The sequence below is a fragment of the Centruroides vittatus genome, unplaced genomic scaffold (assembly GCF_030686945.1).
Source record: "Centruroides vittatus isolate TY-2023 unplaced genomic scaffold, ASM3068694v2 scaffold_2520, whole genome shotgun sequence".
NCBI classification, from domain to species: Eukaryota; Metazoa; Arthropoda; class Arachnida; order Scorpiones; family Buthidae; genus Centruroides; species Centruroides vittatus.
Window position 1 is genome coordinate 3,081,157 of NW_027122689.1, and position 26,280 is coordinate 3,107,436.

Below are 26,280 nucleotides of genomic sequence, written 5' to 3' on the forward strand. Positions count from 1 at the left end.
TGTCATATAATTTCGATTTATCGTCTGTCTTTTTCAATCATTCTTTTGGTTTATCATCCAATCATTCTTTATTCAATAGCTTTTTTTATATTTATTCTAATTAAAGTGTATTAATTTAATTTACATTATTTGAAGTCTAAAACTTTGGCACGCATAAACATCTTTAAAGCTAAGTATGCTTGCTATATTTCAGACAGCTCTAAAAGATTTGCTACCCGTCTTAGGCCTTGAAGAAGAGCTGTGGAGCCATTCCATGGATTGATTTTTCATTTCCAGATCATAGATATGCCAATGTTTCCCCTTCATGTGGGTTCCTGTCTATGGTGAGGGACCTCCTAGAGATGGTTTAGTATCTCTTCTTTACCATCTTTACCATCCCTGGGATATGAATGCCCACCCATGTGTTTGCCGTGCATGGTGACCCTTATGACAGAAATGAGGATCTTTGCAGTTTAGGGACAACACACTTACGACTTGCTTCGTATGAATGGGAAGCTCAAATCAATCTTCATTTAATTCAATTGGCTGGTTGTTGAGTCAATTTTGATCTTGGCCCAGATTTAACTGATCGATGCAGACTGAACGGACATGTCCCTGCTTGACAGTTTTGTCACGTCAGGTGACAATCAGAAATCGGTTGTTAAAAAACAACTGATGGAGATATGGCAGAACATGTGGAATGAACAAGTCCACAATAAACCGTATAAGATCAAGCCTTTGATAGAGAATTGGACCTAATGAGATTTATGACAGATCGGCGGTCATTCTTACTTGTTCGAGAATCGGACGTACTCGGCCGACTCGTCAATACCTTTTGAAGGATAAAGCCGGCACTACAACTGAACTTTAAGTGTTAAACAAACACTTAAAATCTCAGCATGAATTAGTTTGTCCATTCACTGACAGTTTGTCAGTGGTCGCAGTTGATGGTTTCTTGCTGCACGGTTGTCTTCAATGTTGGTTTTTTCTTTCTTTAAACCTTATCTATCTGTGCACATTGCTCTTGTCAATGGTGTCATATCCATAAGCCTTCAGTGGATGGACAGCTAGTCTACACCCTTCCTTCGTCAAGAACTCTGTGATGGCACATTGCTTCTGCTTGGATTCCATCATTTACCTTGAACAAAGAAGAGTTGCTCTACCAACATGTGCAATTTGAATGACCTACATTAGTTAATAAAAAAGTTATGCCCACTTTTGCATGACAGCCTTCATCTAAAATGATAACTTTTATTTTATTTGTTAAATAAAATAAAATAACTTATTTATTAGAAGTATTCTGACAATAAATTACTGATGATAATGATTGGAGGAAATCTTAGTTATGGTCAATAATATTAATCTATTTAAATACAGTAGAGCGGTGTTTATCCGAAAGTCGATCGACCAAAGCGTCGGTTAACCAAAAGCTTTCCGGTCGGACCGTGTCGTGCCGAATCGAACGTTTTTGATACTAGATTAACTTCTAAAATATACTTCTTTTTTGTTTTTATATTTTTCAATATATTTATTTTGTTTGTACAAAATAAAGAAATAATTTTTAACGATACAATAGCCACGATTATTATAAAAATTTTTGTTAGGCTTAAAATCGACGAAAATTCAATGCGAAACTTGCAACAGAGAAAAATTTCAACATGGGATAGGTTAATACAGTGGTTCTCAAAGTGGGGGTTGCGACCCCCAAGGGGGTCGTGAAAAATATTTGGGGGGTCGCTGAAAAATTGATGCAGATCAATTTTTTTCAAATATTTTATAAATTTACTATGGATTCATGTTTAGAAATAATAGAAATAAAAAGTATATAAAATAATTTTTACTTAATAAATTGCACACACAAATAATAAAAACGATATAAATATTTAAATACGAGCCTAACCCCCTTCCTCGGGATGTTTTTTGACACACACTCGTTCTTCGGGGTCCTTTGAAATTTTAAGTGCAGAAGGGGGTCGCAGTCCAAAAAGTTCGAGAAACACTGGGTTAATATATTTTTTCGTACATAATCGCTTATCTGAAAAATAAGTTATCCGAACGACCCCGGTCCCCGATTGATTTGGATAAACGACGCTCTACTATATAGTTAATTACATTACTAGTTATTAATGAACTGAATGAAGTGATATTTATTGAAACTACTTTTTATATTTAAAATAGAATTATGTTTTTAAAGTTCTTGTTGCAATATTATTATTATTATAAAAGCTTATTTGAATGAATTAAGTTTTCATTTTTATTATATTAATTTTTAAAAGATGTTTAAATTCTTAAATAATATAGAAAGGAAATGCTTTTTGCTGTGTATCAATAATTGCAATTTTTCCATAAGTTGAAATTTTCATTAAAAATTAAGTAAATTTCTGTCCCTAAATGAAATTTAAACCCACAATTAAATGTGTATAAAATATTAAAGGCTTTTTTTCTGAACATATGTTAAGAATTAATATAAGAGATGATAATGTTTTATGTATTATTAATTATTTTTTTGTATATATACAGTGCTATTCCAGCAACTCAGTCTCTCTTTTCTTTGACTACATGTACTGCTTCAGGTTAGTGTTTTCGTGATCTATTCTATGCATATAAAATATAAAAAATTTAGAAATAGTGGCACTGGGAATTAATAAATTGTCACAAAATTTTTGAACAAGTGGGCAAAGTCCCCTAGTACCTATATATTTAGTTTAGTATTTTAGCATTTTGTATTCAATGAGATATATGAATTAATAACAATTAATTTTAGGAACGATGTTTAACAGTGGTTTTACGACGACAGTTTCTTCGTCTGGAGCTCCGATGTTTCCTGGAATCAACACTAACATTGTGACTTCTCTACCGAGTACTGGAATTTTCAGTGGATTTCAAACAAAATCAGCTGCATTACCTGGGTTTAATTTTGGTATGTATTCAACTAATTAATTTGATTAATTTGAAAACTAAACTAAACTTTTACTCATTTTTTAATGGCAAAATCATGGAATAAAATTTTTTCATCCCTAAGGTTGATTATCACTATGATGGAATCTGTGATAGTAAGTGGCAAAGCTGTGACAAAATAGCAATCATAAGGTGAGATCAAATTGGGAAAGAGATGTGTTTATGAGTTTAGTTGGGCTCAACTTTTATTGCAAGTGAAAAAATTAAGTATTGGCCAATGCAAATGCATCATTCACATTATCATCATTCAATATCAGTCCAGTCTTCCCAATATGTACGGTATTTGTCAAAATAAACAGTACCGAAACTCGTACGTCGTGAACTTGCGTGTGCATTTGTCGACGTGGCATAGCTTCGGCTGTATGTATTCTCGGTAGTAAAAAGGAAGGCAATGCTCTTACTGTCTCTTGAGAATACTAATGGGACGTGGTGATCGGACCATTTCTTCGGGATTTGAGAAAGTTCTGTTACGCAGAGGGCCTTCGCGTGAATAGACAATGGTTTCAACAGTATGGGATGACCGGCCCCATACTGTTGAAACCACTGTCTATTTCATACCACTTAAGAATCTCTAGCCATTCTGCAGGAAAACACTCCAGGACATATCATTTCACAGGGACTTCCCTCACCCATCCCATTCCCCCAATCTTACACCACGGGATGCCTGCTTGTGGGAATATTAAAGGAGTGTGTTCAACTGTGAAGATCCACCAAGAACTGTTCCTACATTATGCAAGTGAATTGTCTCCTTTTGCAGGAATCTGCAGCAACCTTTGTTCTGGGATATGTTTGAGAATCTGTGAACAATAAGAACACTGTCGACAGCAAGGTAGTGCACACTTCAAACGTTTACATTACACATATCGTAAATCGACATGCTAATAGCGTGTATGTTAGTTTTTTTCAGAAGAAATAAACTCCTAACAAAGTAGTATTGTTTGTCTTTTAATTTCAATACTGTATATTTTGGCACATACTGTACTTCTCAGATGCATTATTTAGTGGCATGCCACAGTAATGAGGACAATGCCACGGCTTCCACATTGATAAGCTATTGTAAGCGAGAACCAGCCTCTGGTCAGATAGATTCAATAAATTTTAAGTTTTACTATGAATTACTCATTTTAATTTTTCTAAATCAAGAATGTTACATTTAAAGTGTGTATTGCAAATATAATTTTAGGCTAGAAAAATTTTTAGAGTTTTTAAGGAAAAATTGTCCTGTTCTAATATCATTTATTACACTAAAAGTCAAACTTTAATGGTATTGTTTTTCCTTCTTGAATTAAGGAAGAGTCAAACAATTTTATATAATATTCTTGAATATATCTTTTAAATTTATAAAAGATTTTATATTCACATTTCTATATATTTGTATGTAAATGTATAGATGAATAATATTGGTTGTCTATGGAACACCTGATATAGATTAACTAGAGTTTCTATTTAATCCTTGACTCTGACATTTCATTCTAGTTGTGAACTTGGATATAAGAATATATCCAAAAAATTTCATATAGGTAATTTTTTTTTCTAGGGTTTTTTTTTCAACCTCTGACGGACCATAAAACAAAGACAAGTATAAATAACAAAATGAATTTATTACTATAAGCATGTACAAACATGCTTACTTTTCGACATAATCACCACGAAGATTGAGGTATTTGTCTATCTGTAGACGAGCTTTGCAATCCCCTCTTCATAGAATGTTGATGCCAGTGATTGAGATGTTGTTGCCTTAACGTTGTTTTGAAGATCATTATTAGTCTCAAACCTCTGTCCACCTAGCCACATTTTCAGTTCAGGAAAGAGGTGGAAGTCTTAATGCATTAAATGTGTATGAAGACTTCCACATGCATTAAATGTGTATGAAGACTCCTTTTGCAGGAATCTGCAGCAACCTTTGTTCTGGGATATGTTTGAGAATCTGTGAACAATAAGAACACTGTCTACAGCAAGGTAGTGCACACTTCAAACGTTTACGTTACACATATCGTAAATCGACATGCTAATAGCATGTATGTTAGTTTTTTTCCCGCTCGGAACTTTTTAAACACCCGGCATACGGCCCCGATTTAACGCCAAGCGACTTCCTCCTCTTTCCCGAACTGAAAACATGGCTAGGAGGGCAGAGGTTTGAGATTAATGATTATTTTCAAAACAACGTTAAGGTCCATCTCAATCACTGATGGCAACATTCTACGAAGAGGGGATTTCAAAGCTCGTCCACAAATAGACAAATGCCTCAATCTTCATGGTGATTAAGTTGAAAAGTAAGCATGTTTGTACCTAACTTTTGGTAATAAATTCATTTTGTTATTTACACTTGTCTTTGTTTTATGAACCATTGGAGGTTGAAAAAACCACCCTCGTATAAGGACTTAAAAGATTTTCTTTAAAGGGAAAATTTATTTATTTTAAATTGTTACATGTATTTCCATAATTAATGTGACTATACTAATATTTCTTGAGGAATAAACTCTGCAAATCTCTATATATGATGCACGATATGAATTCATAAACTTGTAAAGAAGATATAACAGTAGTAGTTGTTTGTGACATCAGTATCTTAATGCAAGGCATTGGTCTTTGTAAATAAGTGTGTTTTTTTTTAAATTTCTATTTATTATTTTTCTTTACAGGTCATTTGTGTAGGAATTTATTCATCTTATTCATATAAATTTTTCTATGAAATTATGATGGTTGTTAATTAAGTTTTATTTTTTCAGTTGCTATATGTAACAGAGAAAGTATGGTAATTGGTCAAAAGAATGACCTCTAAGATTTTTATGTCTTTAGATTCAAGAGACCTTGAAATGTAGAGAAGTAGAAAAAATTTGGGGTTTTTTTTTCCTGTATGTATGGATGTTTGTGTATATGGCACAATTTTATTTGCCCACTTTAAAGCTTAATAACATCTGACCCTTTTGTCAAAAGTTTCTGAAATTTTTAGGGAGGTTTGCTTATTAAGGACATCAATGCTATTAAATTTTGATGGTTAAAGGTTGATGGGATGGGAGATAGATGGGGGTCGTGTGTCAAGTGGAGTTGAGCTTAATGAAGATTTTACTTGTTATTAGTATTTACAATTTTTTATATAACTGAAAATTAAGCATTTTGCCATTTTATAACAGCTAATAATATAGAAAGTTTTTTAATAAAATCTTGTAACAGATGGTGCCACACACAATTTTAAATTTTTTGTCAGGAAAGTTATGCTTGTTGCTGGATTTTATTGTTTACTAGCTGACCCGGCCATGTGTTGTTGTGGCTCAAAATGTATCTATTATAAATGTGTAACACTTCCCCGTGGGGGGAATTTCAAAAAATCCCTTCTTAGTGTACATTCTCTTGGCGTACCCTATTAAAACGCAATCAAAAACGCATCTAAAATAGTATAATAAAAGCCGAGTTCTTCACAGTAAGCCTTAATTCCGTCCCTCTCTTCCGCAAGGAAATATCGAAAAATCCCTTTTTAGTGTATATTCTGTAGACGTACCCTATTAAAACGCAATTAAAAACGCAAAAAACCACATCTAAAATAGTATAATAGAAGCCAAGTTCTTCACGGTAAGCCTTAATCCCGTCCCTCTCCCCCCAGTGGGGGGAATTTCGACACGTATATTATATAAAAACGCGTGCGTATTCGAATGCAACGTTGTGTCAAAATTTCAAAGGAATCGGTAGGAACAAACGAACATTATATTTTATTTATATAGATGGATAGAAAATGATTCGCTTTAGTCCATTCTCACAGAAAAGCATAATGCCTCGCAGAAAAGCAAACTTAGGTCGTCGGAAGTTAGCGCCATCTGTTGGACATAAAAGCCTTAATCCATATATAAATATATTTTTGAAAGGGGGGAAATGGTGGTCTTTACATGTGCCAGAAACCTTTGCGGGAGTGTATTAAACAACTTCCCAAAGTTTCGTGGCAATCAGATAAATGATGTGGTAGTGCACGAAGGACAAACACACACACAGACATACATTCATTTTTATATATATAGATTATTAACATTGATAATACTCGACATTTTTATATATGTTTAGGTACCGGAACATCGTCGACCGTTCCTCTGACGGGATTAAATGTCGGTTTTGGAGGAACGACGTTAAATATTCCGACGACGACTACGAATACGACAACCAGCATCGGTTTAGGTGGTGTTGATATTTCTCAAACTTCTACAGGTATTCAGATTTAATTTAAGAATGATAATTTGGAATGTAATAAAATATTAGAAAATATGAAATAAAATTGACAAAATCCTTTTACATACTATATATTTTAAGCTGTTACTACAAAATATATTTTAAGATTAAGTCGTTTATTGAAACTGAGAATGTATTTATTTACATTTTTAACAATTTAGTGTCTGTTGTTCAGTTAACTCAGGTTGTGGTATATTGTTTGAGAGACTAAATTTAAGTTGACTTGGGTTCAAAACCAAAGAATTTTGCCTGAGTTTACCCATGATAGCATTTGAAAAATTTGTGAAGTTGAGTATGTTTATTATACTTGTATACTGTGTTTCACACTATTCAATCTTACACTTATGTACTACTATTTTCCCAATTTTTATTCATATATATACATGGTGTCTTCCAAAAACAATTCTATTATTTTAAATTATTGTAATTATGTTAATTATTATCTGAGAACATTGTCCAAATTTTACATTTGCTTATTCGTTTCTCAATGCATGTACATACCTTGTGTCACATGGCATGCATCCAACTGATATTCTTCCTACTTTTTACAACATATCTCACAATTTCCACAATTCTACAGCTCCTGCAGATTACTTGCATTGCACAATGATGAGTCCAACTTTGTGAACTGCACAATACACCATCTCTGTTTTGAAGTCACTGTATTTTTGTTTACAGCACTTTGTAGAAATAGTAGACAACAATTGGTTTGAATACAGTCAAGAGATGAAACTAAAACTGTTACTGTATTGATTGGTGTATGTCACATACTTCTTGGTTAATTAACATAATTACAGCAATTTAAAATGGTAGCATTCAGTTTGTAAGACTGTATATATAAAACATATATACATAAAATTTATAATTCATCTTGTCAATAAAACACAATCAAATATAAATGTTGTAAAGTACTATTTTTAGTATCTTAGGAAACCGACAATAATTGCGGTCGGTAAAACTTCCGTTAACCTAACGGGTACTTTACGCGGATTCGAGATTAGTTTGCCAGGCCTGGACTTTTAAGCGTGCACCGAAAAATTAGTAATAATAACGATAAATATCAAGTCAGATCAAAAGTTCAAATATATTTAATTAGTAACTAGAATGTACTACGTACAAATGTCAATAATCCAAACAAAATTTATTAACGAAAATCAACAAGTCAACCCGACAATAAACTCGGCTACTTAGCTTAACTTAATATTAATTCCCCTTTGAAAATTCGACAAATCAAATACTTAGAAACTATGAACAAAATCTCTTACTAATTAAACGTCTATCCGTCACCTCACTATACGAAGAAACTATTTCCTCAATCCTTTCGATATCGTCAAATCGTCAATCGAACTCCTCTTTAACACCTTGGATCGTCCAATTATCAATCTGGACTTCTATCAGAAAATACTTCGCTTTCGAATTCACCTCGCTCTCAAAGTCGCCTCGATTTGGAAATCACCTCCCTCTCTTCGGTTAACGTACGGGTTTTATACTGTGAGGTGACGTCACACTTCAGCTGAGTTACTCCCCTTATTTACATACTTAGTTGCTAACATTAATTTTCTTTTCTGGCAGCTTTAAGTTTCCGACAAAGCTTATAAACCGTTTACAAAGTATTTATCATAATTTTCTGGGATGTTAAGACGGTTTATCAAGTATTTCTTTACTAGTGAGTGTGGGGACTCTCCCCTCCATTTTTTTTTCTGCGGATCGTTACTTCCGCCGGGCAGTGCAAGTGCGCAAGATTTTTCCTACGGCGCTTATTTCTCCGTGAGTCGTTTTATCTTCATTTTTTCATTACTAACAAGAGAGTGGTGGGGAACCTTCGTCCTAAATAAACATAAGCCCCAAACAAAATATAATAAAACGGAAAAATAATAATAAAATAAAAATAACGCTCGGACTCAGTTCCTTACAATGTGTTTTCGTGTGTCGACTAGTTTTTGTTTAACGAAAACAATTTGTTAATTTTTGTGTTCTCTTGGCTGTTATAATTTCTAAAAGAAAGAACTCATCCAGTCATTTAGCATCTTGATGAAAGAAACTAACAGGCTGTTGGTAATGCAATTTGGTAATGGATAAACAGTGTTCTTTAAGAAACAATGTGAACTAGAATTAACATAAATTGTTGCATCTGGTTTATGTTAATACACTACCATACAGCAGAACAATCAATATTTGGTCAGCTGCATGAAAACATGCCTTACGGTATAAGGAATGATTTAAATAAGAATTTTCTTTATACTTAATATTTTGATTTTATTAGATGATTTTTAAATAATTTTATTGGCTTGATTATTATTGTTTGAGTTTTAAAAAGTATATAGTAAAGCATATAAAATGTCTACGCGGACTTATTTTATTAACGGGACGTATTATACCGACGTCTCCGTTCGGCAAAAGTTAAGAAAGCTTATCGGAAAAAACAGTCTATTTTTCACCTGCGGAAAATAAAGACTTTGTTTTTGTTGTTACGTCCTGTTAATAAAATAAGTTCGAGTAGACATTTTAAATACTATACTATAAGATAAGGCCACAGAGGCATGTGATTTAGTAAATAGTAAAGTTAATTATATGAGAGTTGAACTTCTGTTATGTTTTCCCTGTTAATAATGTGTAAAATTATTATGAAAATACGTTGTTCTAATAGTTTTCTTTTAAAACAGACAGAATATATAATTTATTTGTCTTCTGAAAGACATCCTTTCTGTATTACAGGAATGGGCAAGATTTCAAACTTTATTTTCTGTAGTATGGAAAGAATACTTAGAGCAACTTTATTGTGTTTTTAGGTTTATTACATTAACAAAAATTTTTTATGTAAACATTTACAAGAGCCATCCTTAACTTTTGAACATTTATCCTTTGAACTGTATGCTCTTTCGTACGTATTCATACTTCTGCACTATACATTTTTCACCCAATAACAAAACATTCAAATGTTTTCTGCCAGTTTTGACTTCTGTAACATTAAAATCATTTGCAAAAATTATATTTTTGGTTTACATTTGATCTGTCTTTGCTCGAGCAATTTGAATAATGTTTTATACTTTCTTACGTATTTACTGTTTTAGTTTCGTAAGAATGCAAATCTGTCTTGACTTTTGAACAAATTCTTAGGAATGCATTACATTTAAAAGTCAGGGACTTTCTGTATTAGAGATGATTTTATTAATCAGTTGGAACACATCAGATTAAAACTGAGAAATAATATAACTTTAAATATAACAAACTTTTCCAGCTAGAAATTGGTAATATTTTTGGGACAAATGCACAAATTCAAGAGTTCGCAATTCAGCAATTCAGTAATAACTATTTGTAGTGTAACTTTCATATTTAGTAATTTACAAATTCAAAAGGATTCTCTATTTAATATATACGAGGAAGATTAATTTGTGAATATTTCTTGGCATGTTGCACAGATGGCACCTTTTAAGAAAGGTGTTATATTGAGGTTTGACTGTAATTGTATTTTTGAAATTAAAATTTTAGGAAAATGTTTCATCTTATTATTTTTTAACACATTGTCCTGTGGCACTAAGTGGGTCTTTGTAATCATACCCATTCTTCCATCCTGGTTTGGCCAGATCAACAATATGGCCAGGTAGGAAGGTATTGGATCCAACATATCCAGGACAGGTCCATGAAAAATTCCTAGGGTTACTTGTTTGGATTTGATACCTGGTCTCTTGGGATGGTATGATGATTTCTTAGCCATTTCAGCCATGTGTCCAACTTATCTATAGATTCATCATTGTTCAGTTGAATTAAAATAATTTGTATAATTTTAAAATTATATGAGATAAATATTAGGAAATTATAATGTATTACTGTAAATTTTTTTCATTTAAAATGTATTTTGAATTTCAGGAGGTGGCATTTCATCTACTCAAAGGTAGGTTCATTTTCTTATTTGCATATTTATTCATATTATAATATAGCAATTTTTAAAAATTTATTACTTAAAAATAAGTTTTATTATTATTTAGTTTATCTAATTGAAGCAGTTCCAAAAAATTTGTAGTTTGGAGAGTTTTAATTTAATTGATACACAAAGAACTTTTTTATGACAGTTATCTATGTTACAATATAACATTTTAATAAATAGATAATAATGGATATAACTATATAAATGTAACAAAAAAATAATAAAACTTAATGAATATTTTATTAAAATCACATGAATGAATTCAGAATTTGTCCCTGTTTTTAAGGTATAAATTTAGTAAGAAGTTGTAAATCTGTATATCTATACAATGGAACCTCACTTAACGAGCACCTCGCACGACGAGCAAAACAAATTGTAAAAATTTGCCTTGCTCAACGAGTGACGAGGAGAAGGAAAGTCCCAAATTGTGCGCGTGCGGCATGCTCCGTCGGTCTGTGTTTAGCACTCGTTCCGCTAGCATCTTAGTGTCGCTTGCGATCACACATTTTTCCAAACTTGCGTTCACACATATTACTTATAAACGTCGACAACCATAGCCCGTTATATAATAAACACGCCAAACGATATGCCAAATTCTTGGGTCGTTAAACTTAATGACAGATTCCAAATTAAATTTTAGAAATGTCTGAATAAAAAATTTAACTATTTATAATTATTAAATTTAATACGAGATGGAAACACAACTGCCTACCTCTAGTCAAATTAATTAATTTCTAATATTTAATTATAGCGTTTACATAACCCAATAATTTGGCATATCGTTTGGAGTGTTTATCAAACATATTAGCTGTGATTTATTTATTTATTTTTTGTTTCTAAAAATTGAATTCTCATTCCAGGATGGTTCATTCTGCACTAGAAGGAAAGATGATGATGATTACACTCCTTAACAGTGTATATTGTACAATTTTTTTTGAATAAATGTTATACGTAAAACATTTAGGCATTTTTTCAACGGGGAATGCATTATCATATTTTACATTAATTTCTATGGGAAAAATTGTTTTGCTTAATGAGTGTTTCACATTATGAATAAGACTCTGAAACAAATTATGCTCATTAAGCGAGGTTCCACTGTATATACAATTTACAATTCATTATATTATATAATATATAGAATATGGCATAAATTTTATATCAACTTGATAGAAGCTTGAAAAATTTGCTAATAAACGAATATATTTTATTTCAGTGATAATAAAGCAGCTGTAAAAGAAACAATTCTTCCAAATGAAATTTCTAGTTCTTTGGAAACTTTCAAGTATGTATGTCTATTTTTTAATAAAATAATTTTAGGTAATTAGTATTTTATCTTATTAAATAAAATATATAAGATATCTGATATTAAAACTGATTAATTCTTTTAATGATTCTTGAATAAACATATTAAAACACTAATATTTCATGAAGATTTGATCTGTTGCTAATGTCACAGACTGTCGGGTCGATATACTTTTAATGCCTTGCAGTTTTATTTTTTTACTGCATGCAGGTGTATGGGAGCCTACATTCATATGTATCTCTAAGTTGTCATTCACTAAACATCTGAGTCGAGTGAAGTCAAACTTTTTCTTAGTCCGACTTTCTCAACTAATATATAGTAAGACCCCTCTTAACACTGGCTGATTTGATATAACGTGGCCTGCTCGAAGCCTTAAAAAAAGCTCAAAATTTATACCGATTCAAATTGTTGCGGCATTTCGTCGATTTGTATATAATATGATTATTTATGAACGCGAAGCAAGCAGCAAAAGATGGCAATTCGTTACAGCACTATACTTCCCTTAAATCTACGTTTATTTTGTGCAATTTTGACAAAAATATAACATCGTGGATGCCATAGGAAATATCGACTTCACTTGGCAAGAATTAACTGATAAATGCATGAAAGGAGTGTGGAAGAAGTTATGGCTGGAGGTATTCAAGAATTCTCAAGAAGAGCCACTGTATCATTAGGTTGACCGAATTGTCAACCTAATTGATACAGCAGGACTAGGAGATGTAGACAAGCAGGATATTCAGGAGTTACAGCAGGTTTCTGGTGAGAGCCTTACCAATGACAACTTTCAAGAACTGGAAGAACAAGGAATTCATGTAAAACTGGAAAATAGTGATTCTGAAAACGAAGAACCCAAAGAATTTGCTACAGATTTCCTTAGTAAAAGTTTGGTAACAATAACTGAAATCATTGATTAAATTGTAGCAAATGATCCAGATGTTGGAGTGCAAAAGCAAAACGAGATGTTTCGGATGCAATCTTCTGCTACCGACATTTGCTTAAGGAAAGGAAAAAAGCAACAAATGAAACTATATGATTTTATTGCAAAAAAACAAGAATTTTCAGAAGAGGCAGGACCATCATCACAAGAAATGAACTTTAGATTTCTATGTGCACGTGTTTGTATGTTTTTTAACATATATTATTATGCAACTTAATATAAAAATAATTTAAAATTAAAGTAAAATCTGTTTATTTTTGATTGCATGTTCCCCTTTCCATATTTACTCTGTGTTAAAATGATCCTGTTTAATGCTTTGTTGTCTAGGAATGCATCTCCCATGTTAAGTGGGGTTTTACTGTACTTTAAAAAAACATGTATACATATAATAAACTAATCCTATTAACTAAACTAATAAGGTGCGTCTCATAAAAATAGGTTCACTTAGTAAAAGAAGTTTCTAAAAAAACTATTCAAGCAAATGAAGAAATATTTCATTATCATCATACTTATTGCATAACAATTACATTCCAACAAACATTTATAATTTAAAATTTAATAAATAATTTAAACAGTAAACTTTTTGAATTTTTAGTGCCCCATAAATGTAGGTCCAGTATGAAAATATTTTTTAAAGTATCAAATTTGATGTAATTAATATACATATTTTTACCATTAGAGATACCTACTTACCAAATTGCAAATAACAGCAATAATTTGAAACTGATTAACTAACATTAAATGATATTTTGTGTCACTTTTGAATCACAGGATGTGCCAAGGGAGCTACAGACATAGAAAAAGGACTAATTATGGCCTGGAAGGAATCTGGACTATCAAACAGACAAATTGCAATAAAACTTGAAAAGATCTCATAATTTAATTAATTTTATACGTCTAGGAGACACTTACAGTATAAAAATGTTTCAAATGATGGTCTTCAAAAGTAATTCCACAAATAAAATGAGTTGTTTTAAAAGAAATTGACAATAATTCATCATCTTTGTCTTCAATTTTATTATATTTATATATATATATATATATTTAAATTGTAATTATAACATGCCATGTTAAGTTACAGGTATTCCTTGCTTAATGTGGGATTTGATTAACACACAAAATTATTTGTGGAAATTTTCTAAATATGCAGCAGACGTTTTAATTAATGTGGCTTTACCAGCTGGCTCTACTTAACATATATACCATATTTGATTAATATGATTTTGATATAACCCGGTAGCATCAAGAGATTAATTAACCATGCTAATTGAAGGAAACCTGTATTTGATTTTAATTTAATGAAGAATTTTAATGTAACCAAGAGATTTAATTTATATCTCAAATTTACTTACCATTATAAAATTTTATGATACTGAAGAATTCAGATGACTGTAATACAGGAGCTCCCCTACATATAAACTTTAACAGCCGATTGCAGAGACAGAGTTTATGGCCTATAGACATTGGTTGGCTGAACTGTAGTTTAAAATGCGTTGCAAAGATGATGAGCATCTATTTCTGAATGCCCTCTAAAGGAACTTTGGCAAAACACTGGCTCTTACTTTCTTCGCCATTACTCCCCTGTTTTAGGAGTCGTTCGGCCAATCGGGTTATTCGTTTGCGACTTCGGAAAAGGTTGCCGGCTATATTCCGAAAGCTTCCGGAAATAAAATCTTAAGGCCGTCGACACCCGTTGTTCGGCAATTAATGACGATCCTTTTCCGTTTTGATATTTAATTTCGTCGCCAATACGATTTAAAATACAAACATATCCATATTTAGAAAATTTATACCGAATTCGAAATTCGTCTTTGGAATAGATTTTTAAGGAATTATTTCGACATCGTCTCCGTTTGTAATAGTAATAGTAAAATATTTAAAATTATTCATTTTTTATTTCTATGAAACTATTTCGATAATTATTAAAATTGTCTCGTTTGTTTAACAGAACATTCTGACTAGGTGATTAACTACAATGACTTTGAAAGGCATTAAAGTTTTATAACCGACTCGATACTTGAATTGTAAATAAATGCATCCGATTAAAATTAATTGCAGTTTTAAGTCTTCACTCATTTGAATATCAGAATTGGTATATTTAAAACAAATTTAAAATATTTAATTTTGTTATTTTTGCTCCAAGCAATTAATTAATGAATAATTTTGTTGATTTGTATTGTTTACAACATTTATTGAAGGAATTGTATCCATTTTTATCTAAACTTTTCTACCAACAAAACTACCACTCGAATTAAAAAGCCCTCTAAACCTGCTGTCGAGTCTAAAACGTAGGCCAAATAACTTGTTTCTAATCGCCGTCTACATTGTGGCAAGCTCGAAACGCTGTCTCTGCAACGAAATTTTCCGAATCGTGGTCTACCCGATCTGTAAACCACTATCGGCCTCCAAAAGTTCTCTCTGCAATCGGCTGTAAGAGTTACAAATAATTTGATCATATGTCAAATTTAAATTTTATTCTGAAGTTCTGCCAGTTGCAGGGTGGCATCAAAGTCTGTCTTTGGCCAGTAATCTTATATATAAAATTCTCGTGTCACAATGTTAGTTACCGTACTCCTCCGAAACGGCTTTACCGATTTTTACCAAATTTGATATGCATATTCAGTAGGTCTGAGAATCGGCTACTATCTATTTTTCATACCCCTACACCATCTCCCCCCTTTCAAAAATATATTTATATATAAATTAAGGCTTTTATGTCCAACAGATGGCGCTACCTTCCGACGAACTAAGTTTGCTTTTCTGTCAGGCATTATGCTTTTCTGTGAGAATGGACTGAAGCAGATCATTTTCTATCTATCTATATAAATAATATATAACGTTCGTTTGTTCTTTTCTATGTTGTTTATATTAGTTTTAGTTTACGTTGTTTAGCATCGCGCGTGAGTTCTTTTGTATTTTATTTAAATTTGAAATTGGTTATTCGGAACAGTATTCGAATGTTGTTAGCCTGACGATGGCCATGGAATGGGCCGAAAACGTTTGTTTATGATTAAAGTTAAAGGTTCTCAGCATCAAGGTGTTGTTGTCTTACAGTGTAATAGAGTCTGAGTGAGGTTAGGAGAATAACTATTAATTATTCCTATTTTATTAAAATTATTACTTAATATAAATATTAATATAAATAAAATATAACGTTCGTTTGTTCCTACCGATTCCTTTGAAATTTTGACACAACGTTGCATTCGAATACGCACGTGTTTTTATATAATATACATGTCGAAATTCCCCCCAGTGGGGGGAGATGGACGGGATTAAGGCTTACCGTGAAGAACTCGGCTTCTATTATACTATTTTACATGCGTTTTTTGCGTTTTTAATTGCGTTTTAATAGGTTACGTCAACAGAATATACACTAAAAAGGGATTTTTCGATATTCCCCAGCGGGAAAAGTGACGGGATTAAGGCTTACTGTGAAGAACTCGGCTTTTATTATACTATTTTAGATGCGTTTTTGATTGCGTTTTAATAGGGTACGTCAAGAGAATATACACTAAGAAGGAATTTTTTGAAATTTCCCCCACGGGGGAAGTGTTACACATTTATAATAGATACATTTTGAGCCACAACAACGCGTGGCCGGGTCAGCTAGTAAATAATAAATTTTAAATGAATAATTAATTCTGACATTCTATTGCCACTGGTGAGGTGTGTTGAAGTCTGTAACATTGGAGTAACAGAGGTTTTTGCTATTGTTTGCAGCTTTTATAAACTTTTATGATTAGTGCTTCAAAAATGCATCCAAAACATAATAGTAAATCTAGTACTGGCAATAAATGCAAGAGGTTTGATTTATTATTATGGAAACTAAATTGGACATTAAAAACTAAGTACATTAGGTGAAAAAAAAAAATCTGCTACTAAGCAGCAGCGACCATTAAGAGCCCTCAAAGTCTCTTTGATTAGCATGAAAAGGCTACTAAGTGGGCCTTTTTATGCCCATTATAGGTTTGTTTGGACTAATAATAAAGATAGCTGGATAGTAAGGCACAGGGTCAGACATACCAAGGTCAAACATCTTATGAAAATTTGAAGATTTGTATCTGAACTTGAGTCTTGGTGGCCACTAAGTTTTCATTTGGTCATCATTTTATGTTTATGAAATTACATTTCTAACCTAAAATTTTAGACTGATAAATAATTGGTAAAATTAAAATTACAGATGAATAATACATGTATTAAATTTCTTTTCTTGGCATCTGCTATGATACGTGTTTAATGGGAGTTAATTTTTTATTTTCAGAAAATACGTCAAAGATCAAAAAATAATAAGGGAAGAAATAACAAGAGTATCTTCTAAACCTATTTTAAAAGTTCAAGAAGAAACAATTGCTCTAAAACAGATGCTGTCTATTGTTTCCAACGGTTTGCAAAGGAATGCCGTCTCTATCGAAAAACTTAAACAGGAGACTGCTCAAGTACGTCTATTGTTTTTGAATTTATATCTTAGAATTTTATTCAAAAAATGAAATTAAATGTAAAAAATATTTAATTTATAATGAAATTTTGAAAAGTGAAATAAGTTGATTGAGTTACCAAAGATTTCTTCTTGCCATCTGTGGGATTTGAGTTTAAATTGGCAACAAAAGCCTGAGTTGACCATTCTAAAACTGATACTGATGTAATTGTAGTTTTAAAAATTATTTTTCATGATTATTTTAATAAAATATGGAAAAGAAATGGTTAATTCCATTCTAAATATTTCAGTCATAGATGATAAATTTAAACATATTCTATTTTTCTTGTAGGAATTGAAAAATGCCGAAATAGCTCAAAGAACTAAGGATATGCCACCTACACTTCAGTATGAAAATACTGCGCCGGTTGAGTAAGTAAAGATAAAATTATTTTATAAATATGAAAATTTGGATACTTTTTATATGGTAAATAAAAACAAAAAAATTGCAAAAAGTAACTTTTTGACTGTTAATTGTTTTAAACAATTATAAAATATACTAATCAAGTGTAAATTTTAAAGCATTAATTTGTTTCAGATTAGATTAATTTTTATCAACCAATAAATAAACCAAAAGCACGTAGCCACAGTGGCCAAACTGTTTTCACAAGTCGCAGGAATCTCTTCTGGACCCTTATTGCAACTTTTGTATAGTTATACAATATTACATGTATAAGTAACATGTTTGAAGTTTGTAAAAAGAAATTGTATAACTGTGTGAGAACTGCTGTAAGGGTCCAGAAGAACCATGTGGCTTGCAAGCTGCAGTTTGGCCACCTAAGTCATTTAGAGTGGCTAGAAAGTCCTTTGTTGTGTGTGCACTTTCCTTTCTGCACAAATTTTAATTTTTTTTAAATTCTTTTGGGCACATTTTATTATTGATTACAAGTTAATAAAGCAGTCTCCAGTCACTGTTTTTAGGTGTTTAACTACTGTAAGATAAAAATTAAGAAAACTTATACAATACTCCAAAGCAAATTATTGTTTTTAAATTTCAACTTTGAGGATGTACAGACGTATCGATCCACGTCAAATCTATTATGTACTACCGAATTAGTTGTCGAGATATCTTCTAATTTAGAGCTCCGAGGCATCATCTTGTGCATAGGATTTGTGTGACCGTTCCAAATATTCTGATTTTTTGCTTACATATTCTGATATCCAAGAAATAGATGATGATGATGTATTTTATACATTTAAGAAATTCATTTATAAAAAATAGTAGTAAAAATATGGCTATATTACTAGAATCTGTGATCAACTGTTGGTAACTGTGATGATACACAGTACATAATTACCAATGATTATATCTTAATCTTGTTTGGTACTATTGTCATTTTACTTAATTAGAAGACAATGAGAATGAGATCAGTTTTTTACACAAATTTTAATGTATAATTAACACATTAACTGCCACCTGTAATATGATATTTTCTGTTTTTTTCAGGCCACAATGAGAAAATTTGATATTTAATATTTTATTATGATATAACTAGAAGGGTCATTATATAACAGTCGGTAGAGTGAAGATAAAAAAAATACATCAACGATGACTGACCGTCGTATGGTCTGAAACCAGAGACTATAAGACGCCGAAATATTTAGTATTTAATATTAATTACTTTATATGTAACAAAAGAGAATAATTAAACTAGTTTTTGATATTTTTCTCTATTTTTAACTATTCACTATTAAAAAAACACTATTAGATATAAAATAGCTTTTTATTTAAAAAAAACTATGACCGCCGGCCGTCGGACCACTTTGTGAGGCCGTACGACGGCCGGCGGTCAGACCGACTTTATAGATATTATTTACTTTATACGTAACAAAAGAGAATAATTAAATTGGTTTTCGATATTTTTTCCTTGTTTTAATTATTCACTATAAAAAAAATACTATCGGATGAAGTGGTTCGACCGCCGACCGTCGAACCCCTTCGCGAGTCTCGTGGGGTGGTACGACGGTCGGCAGTCGGAAACCGACTTCGTAGACGTTCGCAAGAGGCCACCACTAGGATGTAAAACGACGTCTTACAAAGCCAGGATAATTTAACCTCGAGTGAAACTACGTCGGTTATAGCGATGTCGGGCGACTGCCGGCAGTCGGATGGCTCTGCGAGGCCCTACGCCCGTGCGTCAAATGGCTCCGCGAGGCCCTAACTAGTATGACGGCTGGCACGTTGGATGGCAGTTAACGTGTTAAGGAATTCAATATATTTATAATTTTAATTTCTAACAAAAAATATTGGCTGATATAATAATTAATTTTATGCACTGGTCCAATCACAATGGTGAGGCTTACAGTATACTTGAAGTTGAGTGTGATATTAAACAAAGTGTTCTTTTAAAATGATAACAACTTGATTAGTTGTTTGATATTTTTTATTTTCCTATCACAAAGTACTTTTATAAATATTTAATCAATATTATTTCTTTTTGTAATAAAATTAGTATTAAATGACAGTTATTTTACTTTTAATATTAAATCGGCAATAATGTTTTTATTATTGCCAATTTTAATCACACACAAAAGATATTTTTATTGGGAATAAAAATATAATAATTATTGTAAGTGATGATGCTTTTACATAATATCAACATAATCATCTTATCTTTCAGTGTTTTGTTTCCAGATTAACTTTATAAAGCTTCTCCATCTTTTTTTGATTCTTTTACTATTTGTCTCTTCTGACTCCTCACACCTTCCATCGTCTTTGCCTTCCTCCTGGTATTTTCCATGTAAATGTTACTTCATGTCATTAGTTCATTCTTTTTTCTCTTCCCCTCTATTGCTTTAGTATAAAAAGTAATATATGTATTTTTTTTAAAAATATTCAATAATTTCAATAATTTTTTCATTTCAAATTAAAATATGAAGATATTTAGCTTATCATTCAGTAATTTTGTCTATTGGACAATCAAACAAAAGGAAAATTTATGAGTAGTAGAAATTCCTTACTTGTGGCATTGCCAAAATCCTAGTGCTACTTTTTGCAAATTTTCCTTTCATTTGATTACCTGATATTTTTGTATAACAGATAGTTAATATAGTATTTAATTTGATGTATGTTAAATATTTTTTGTATTTATTCTAATTTCAGTAAAGATTATTTATTATGAATAGTTAGGCTGCAATTTTTAAAACTTGTAGACCTATAAATTCCCATTGGTGTCTGTCTGTGTTTCTTTGTTAATTTTGAGAATGGAGTTAGATAGATGAGTTGAGACTTGATGTAGGGGCAGCTATATCTGGTCTCGATAAGCTTAGGGGCAGGAGGCCTTAACTATGTATGAATTTTCAGTTTGGACTGGAAGTCGTGTTATTTCAATTCAAAAATTTTCTCCTTAATGGAGTTAGATGACCGGCTAGCTTCTGTTGTTAACGGGAAAAGTATGACGTACGAGGGCAAGACACTACTAAAAGCGAGAGCATTGTGACGACTTCGCAATAAATGACTGCTCGTTAAGTTGTTGGATTAAAAATGAATATGAATCTAATTTATTACTGTGTTAATGTGGTCAAATAATACTTTAATATTTAATACAGTCAGTGTAATTGATAGAATTATTTAGTTCTGAAATTAATGCAGTATTACAAATTCCTGTAATAGTAACCATTTATTATAACGTAATTGTAATTTTTTATAATATTTTAATATGTATAATATTTTTACAGATATTTTCAGAACTTGGTCACTAAATTTGAAAGTCAAATGCAATTATACCGTCAACAGATCGAACAGCTAGAAAAGCATCTAGTATCGATGTCACAACCGTCTGTTCTGACACCACAAGGTATCCAAATTTTTCAATTTTAAATTGTATTTTTTAAAATGTAGTGAAATAACATTTATCTTGATGAATGTAACAACTATCGGTAGCAATTTTAGCTTGCACAAAGTCCTAGATTTTAGAAGGCCTCTTTTATACAAGTTTGCATGATATAAAATCTCTATCAACAATATTTGATAATGTATGAGATGTAGGATTGTAACTAGTACGAAATTAGAGTATTACCAAGCCAATAGTTGTGCATGCCCGAGGCTCGTAATGAATTCGAGCGAATAGTCCATTATCCAGTTTATCGATCGACTCGTTAGCAGATCGGTATTGGAATCGTCTAATGCTTTGCAACTTATAATTAGACACTTTAAACCAATATCTGATAGTACAGGGACACTTGTGTAATAGTTTGTTGTGTCTACATTTTAAGTTTTTAATATTTTTACATACATTGTTAATTAGGCTTCTTCAATACTTCCGTTAGATAAATTGTCCAGCTTTCCGGCAGATGTAACATGGGATATTTTTTAGGAATTTGGCAGTTTTGATTATTGATCCAAAGTTTTGATTTGTGTAAATGCGAAACAGAGCTTTAAAAAATCGATCAAAAAAATTGAAAATTTCAAAATTGTTTCTAACAATATTTAATTGTTTAATTGTTGGAATATCTTGTTGGGTTGAAATAAAACAAAATTCTCACTCATTTCTCCCATATTGAAAGTTTTTATATTAATGAATTGTTTTAAAATTTTTCTGAATTGTCTTGATAAACAGCTAAATAGAAGTTTTATCATCATTTTATAAACATATTTTTCTTTATTTTCCATATTTTTTCATAAATATATTTCGACGTATTAATAATCGTTACTTTTTAATAAATTCAAAGAAAAATCAAATACGATTGCATTTTAGAAAAGAAAAATATACTGAAAAAAGAAGTAAGAAATTTGCAAAGATTTCTACATTTTTAAAAATTTGGGGTCCTTGATATACAAAAGAAAATATTTGTGCATTTTTTCAAATAATTTTTCAGAAAAAATATTTGCAATCATTTCTGTTGTGAGGAAGTGTCCAGTGCTAAGAATTGCTTCTCCCATGGTGTTTGCGAGAAGGGCTGTTGAACATATCACCAATGCTCGAATTAATACAATTAATGCAATTAATAAAAATAAAATAGAAAATAATTTATTTTCTATTTTATTTTTATTAATTGCAGTATCATATCAGGGTTAAGGAAATCCTAATCGCTGTGATTTTAAGCAGATGTGAATTTTTATATCATTACAATGGAACCTCACTTAATGAGCATCTCACACAACAAGCATTTTGCATAACGAGCAAAAACAAATTGTAAAAAATGACTTGATTAACGAGTGATGTTTCGCATAACGAGTGAAGAGGAGAGGGGAAGTCCCGGATCGTGCGCGTGCTCCGTCGGTCTGTGTTTAGCACTCGTTCTGCTAGCGTCTTAGTGTTGCCCGTGATCACACATTTTTCCAAACTTGTGTTACGTACATATTACGTATAAACATTGACAATCGTAGCCCGTTCGATAATAAACATGCCAAATGATATGCCAAATTCTTGGGATAGGTAAAGGCTATAATTAAATATTAGAAATTGATTAATTTGACTATAGGTAGGCCATCTCGTACTAAATTTAATGACCAATTCCAAATAAAAAATTTTTAAATGTCTAAATTATAAATTAATTATTCATAATTATTAAATTTAACACAAGATGGCAGCATAACTGCCTATCTCTAGCCAAATTAATTAATTTCTAATGTTTGATTATAGCCTTCACATAGCCTAAGAATTTGGCATATTGTTTGGCATCTATATTAGACATATTATCTGTAATTTTTGTTTTTTTTTTTTTTTCCTGCAAATCGAAATTAGCATTCCAGGTTGGTTCATTTTGCACTAAAAGAAAAGATAATGATGATTCACACTCTTTAACAATGTATATTGTATACTTTTCTTTGAATAAACATTATAGATAAAATATTTGAGTAATTTTTTTTTTTTGGCTTGGAACGCATTATCGTATTTTACATTAATTTATATGGGAAAAACTATTTCGCTTAATGAGTGTTTTGTATTACGAGTAAGATTTTGGAATGAATTATGCTCGTTAAGCGAGGTTCCACTGTAGTTGCATATTAAAACAAATTTTTTTTTTCAAATATGGTTTCTTGATTGGCTATTGGATCAATTCATATAATTTCTATATCTGTTGATTACTAATTCAGTCAAGCATTTAAATATATCTCAAACACAATAATCTGGAAAATAAATAAAAGCACTCAATTAATTTGTTTAGTTACTATCAAACATTTATGAATGAATGATTTGAATGAAAAATATGAGAGATTTTACAAAATGGAAGGCATTTGTAATCAAATGTGTATATTAAACATTTCAAACCAAATAGAGTAACGATAGACGACAACACATTTTAATGCACGTGCGAGATGAAACTTGGACGGTTACTGTATCGATCGGTGTATGTTGCGTACTTCTCGGGTAATACCTAAATGAAGTTTAAATGTAGTGGTAATTTAAAATAGTTGCTTTCTTTTGGAAGACCTTATATATCACAAAGTGCACAATACTGCTATAAAATACAGTTATATATCTTCATTAATTGCAAAGTTAATAATGAGCTAAATTATATTATTATTTAAAACAATAAATACAGTCAAACCTGTCTATAACAGAACCGCGAGAGATTGAACAACTTTTTCATAGTAGACAGGTTTCTGCTATATACAGGTTACCCACTATAGGTATCCCTCGTTAATAGGTAATAAAGGTGGTTAATAAATTTCTCGACGTTACCGTGCATGTCAAAATCGTGTTAACCAAACACGGTGGTATCTTGGTACTCGATTGAACAATCGCCACCCGCTAGAACAAATTTTTCATTAATAATAAATACTTTTATTTTAACTTTAACTTTTTCATTCATTCGTAAAAAAGTTCTTTGAGATAAAAATGAGTAACTAATTTAAAAATAAAATAAAACCTTACAGCTGCCTACTTTTGCCAGATGAAATTATACTCAATTTAATTCATTATTTTCATAAGTGAAAAAAAACAAACTGTGTGCTGTGTGCAGAACACAATCATCAGCATGTTTTACAATCATTTCAAGTGGATGAAGTGTTTCAACAATACATGTCTGTGACACATTAAGATTTGTTGCAAATTCTCAAGTCGTTATTTGTCAATCTTTAACAATTTCTTCTTGCAATTTCTTTTCTAAAGCTTTTGGGAGCCTGAGCATTTTGTATTCTTGAGTTCAAAATTTTCCAAGCAAAACTTCAAAACCACATTTGACACATTTGGTGTTTAGAAGTATCTTCCTCATATACGGTATGAATATTTATTACTGTTTGTATAATGTGATATCCTTTACGAAGCATAAAAAGCATGCGTAATATGCCCAATATGTGTTTTATCTGCAGACATTTTGACTTGATTTTATTTAAACAAAATTTGATGTAAAAAGTTTAAAATAAGCTTCAAAACAAAGAATACAATTCGCAGGAATAATACGTTAAATTTCACAACTTATAATTACATCTCTTATTTATGTTAAGTGAATACTGTTATTAAAAATATGCAAAAACTTTCTGTTTAAGTTTCAATAAAATTACTGTAATAAAGTAGTTGTATTTTGCATATGTGTATTTTTTGACATTTTTATGATTTATACATGCTAGGCTTGTAAACTTGTTAAATTTGTGTTAAATCAAATAAAGATACCGATTTTTCCATTATATGACCCGATTTTCCTTTCTGTTTCTGCATTAGGCAGTTCCACCCATATACAGGCTAATTTACATTAATTTTCGCAAAAAATTTAAGGGACCAAAGAAATTTTTCATTAATGACAGGTTTTCACTATATACATGTTTCATTATAGACAGGTTTGACTGTATAAAATAATTCTATATATGAATTTATATTAAAGTTTAATCAACATTTTTAAAATGCAGAACTGACTGTTATTATGAAAAGACTCCATGAAGCATTTGTTGCTCTTGCTGCTCATCTTCAATTGATACACGAAGCTGTGCACGTAAGTTTAAATATTAATTTTTTTACATTTAATTTAGGAATTATATTATCTGTAAATAAATTGCTAAGAATATAATTTGGAGTTTTGTCAATTATACTTTTGAGAAATAAAATATTTAAGTGACGTACTGAATAAATCTAACATCTACCAAGATTAATGCTTTATTATAACTGAATGATAAGGTATATAAATTATATTCAAATTAGCATTTGAAACCATTTATATTATGGTGTGTTTTAAGTTCAATCTCAATCTTATCTCAAAGTTTGACAACGTACCTTAAAGATTACTTCTCAGAATTATGAAGATTTTACACTCGGTAGAGCTCCTTTAAAGTCTATGTGCTGATCTGATACACTATCCTTGAGATATTGCCTTAAAAGATTCGAGGATTTTGATCTGGAGATATGCAGCTCGGTCAATTTCTTTCCATGATGCGTGTCTTCAATGAAAAGATTAATGAAGTTGAGGTAGGGCAAACATATTGAATTTAAATTGTAATGGCTGCTTCAAATCCCAACGAATGATATTTAAGTGAGATTTGTATACCTGTTTGCTCGGTTGTAATTGGCAACGTGACTTCACATTAAGTGAAGTTGTGGGTTTGAGTCCCA

General features: G+C 31.1%; 1 protein-coding gene across 4 annotated transcripts in view; it reads left to right on the forward strand.

Moving 5' to 3' along the window:
- LOC136987531 (nucleoporin p58/p45-like) overlaps window positions 1-26,280 on the forward strand; it is a 38,958-nt gene that overhangs the window by 2,034 nt on the left and 10,644 nt on the right. For all 4 annotated transcript variants that reach the window (XM_067285274.1, XM_067285275.1, XM_067285276.1 and 1 more), the window contains exons 2-10: window positions 2,500-2,552; window positions 2,744-2,899; window positions 6,991-7,131; window positions 11,020-11,044; window positions 12,291-12,359; window positions 17,579-17,753; window positions 18,084-18,163; window positions 21,470-21,588; window positions 25,584-25,666. In XM_067285274.1, the coding sequence (XP_067141375.1) occupies window positions 2,500-2,552; window positions 2,744-2,899; window positions 6,991-7,131; window positions 11,020-11,044; window positions 12,291-12,359; window positions 17,579-17,753; window positions 18,084-18,163; window positions 21,470-21,588; window positions 25,584-25,666 (901 nt within the window). The remainder of the gene's footprint in view (window positions 1-2,499; window positions 2,553-2,743; window positions 2,900-6,990; window positions 7,132-11,019; window positions 11,045-12,290; window positions 12,360-17,578; window positions 17,754-18,083; window positions 18,164-21,469; window positions 21,589-25,583; window positions 25,667-26,280) is intronic.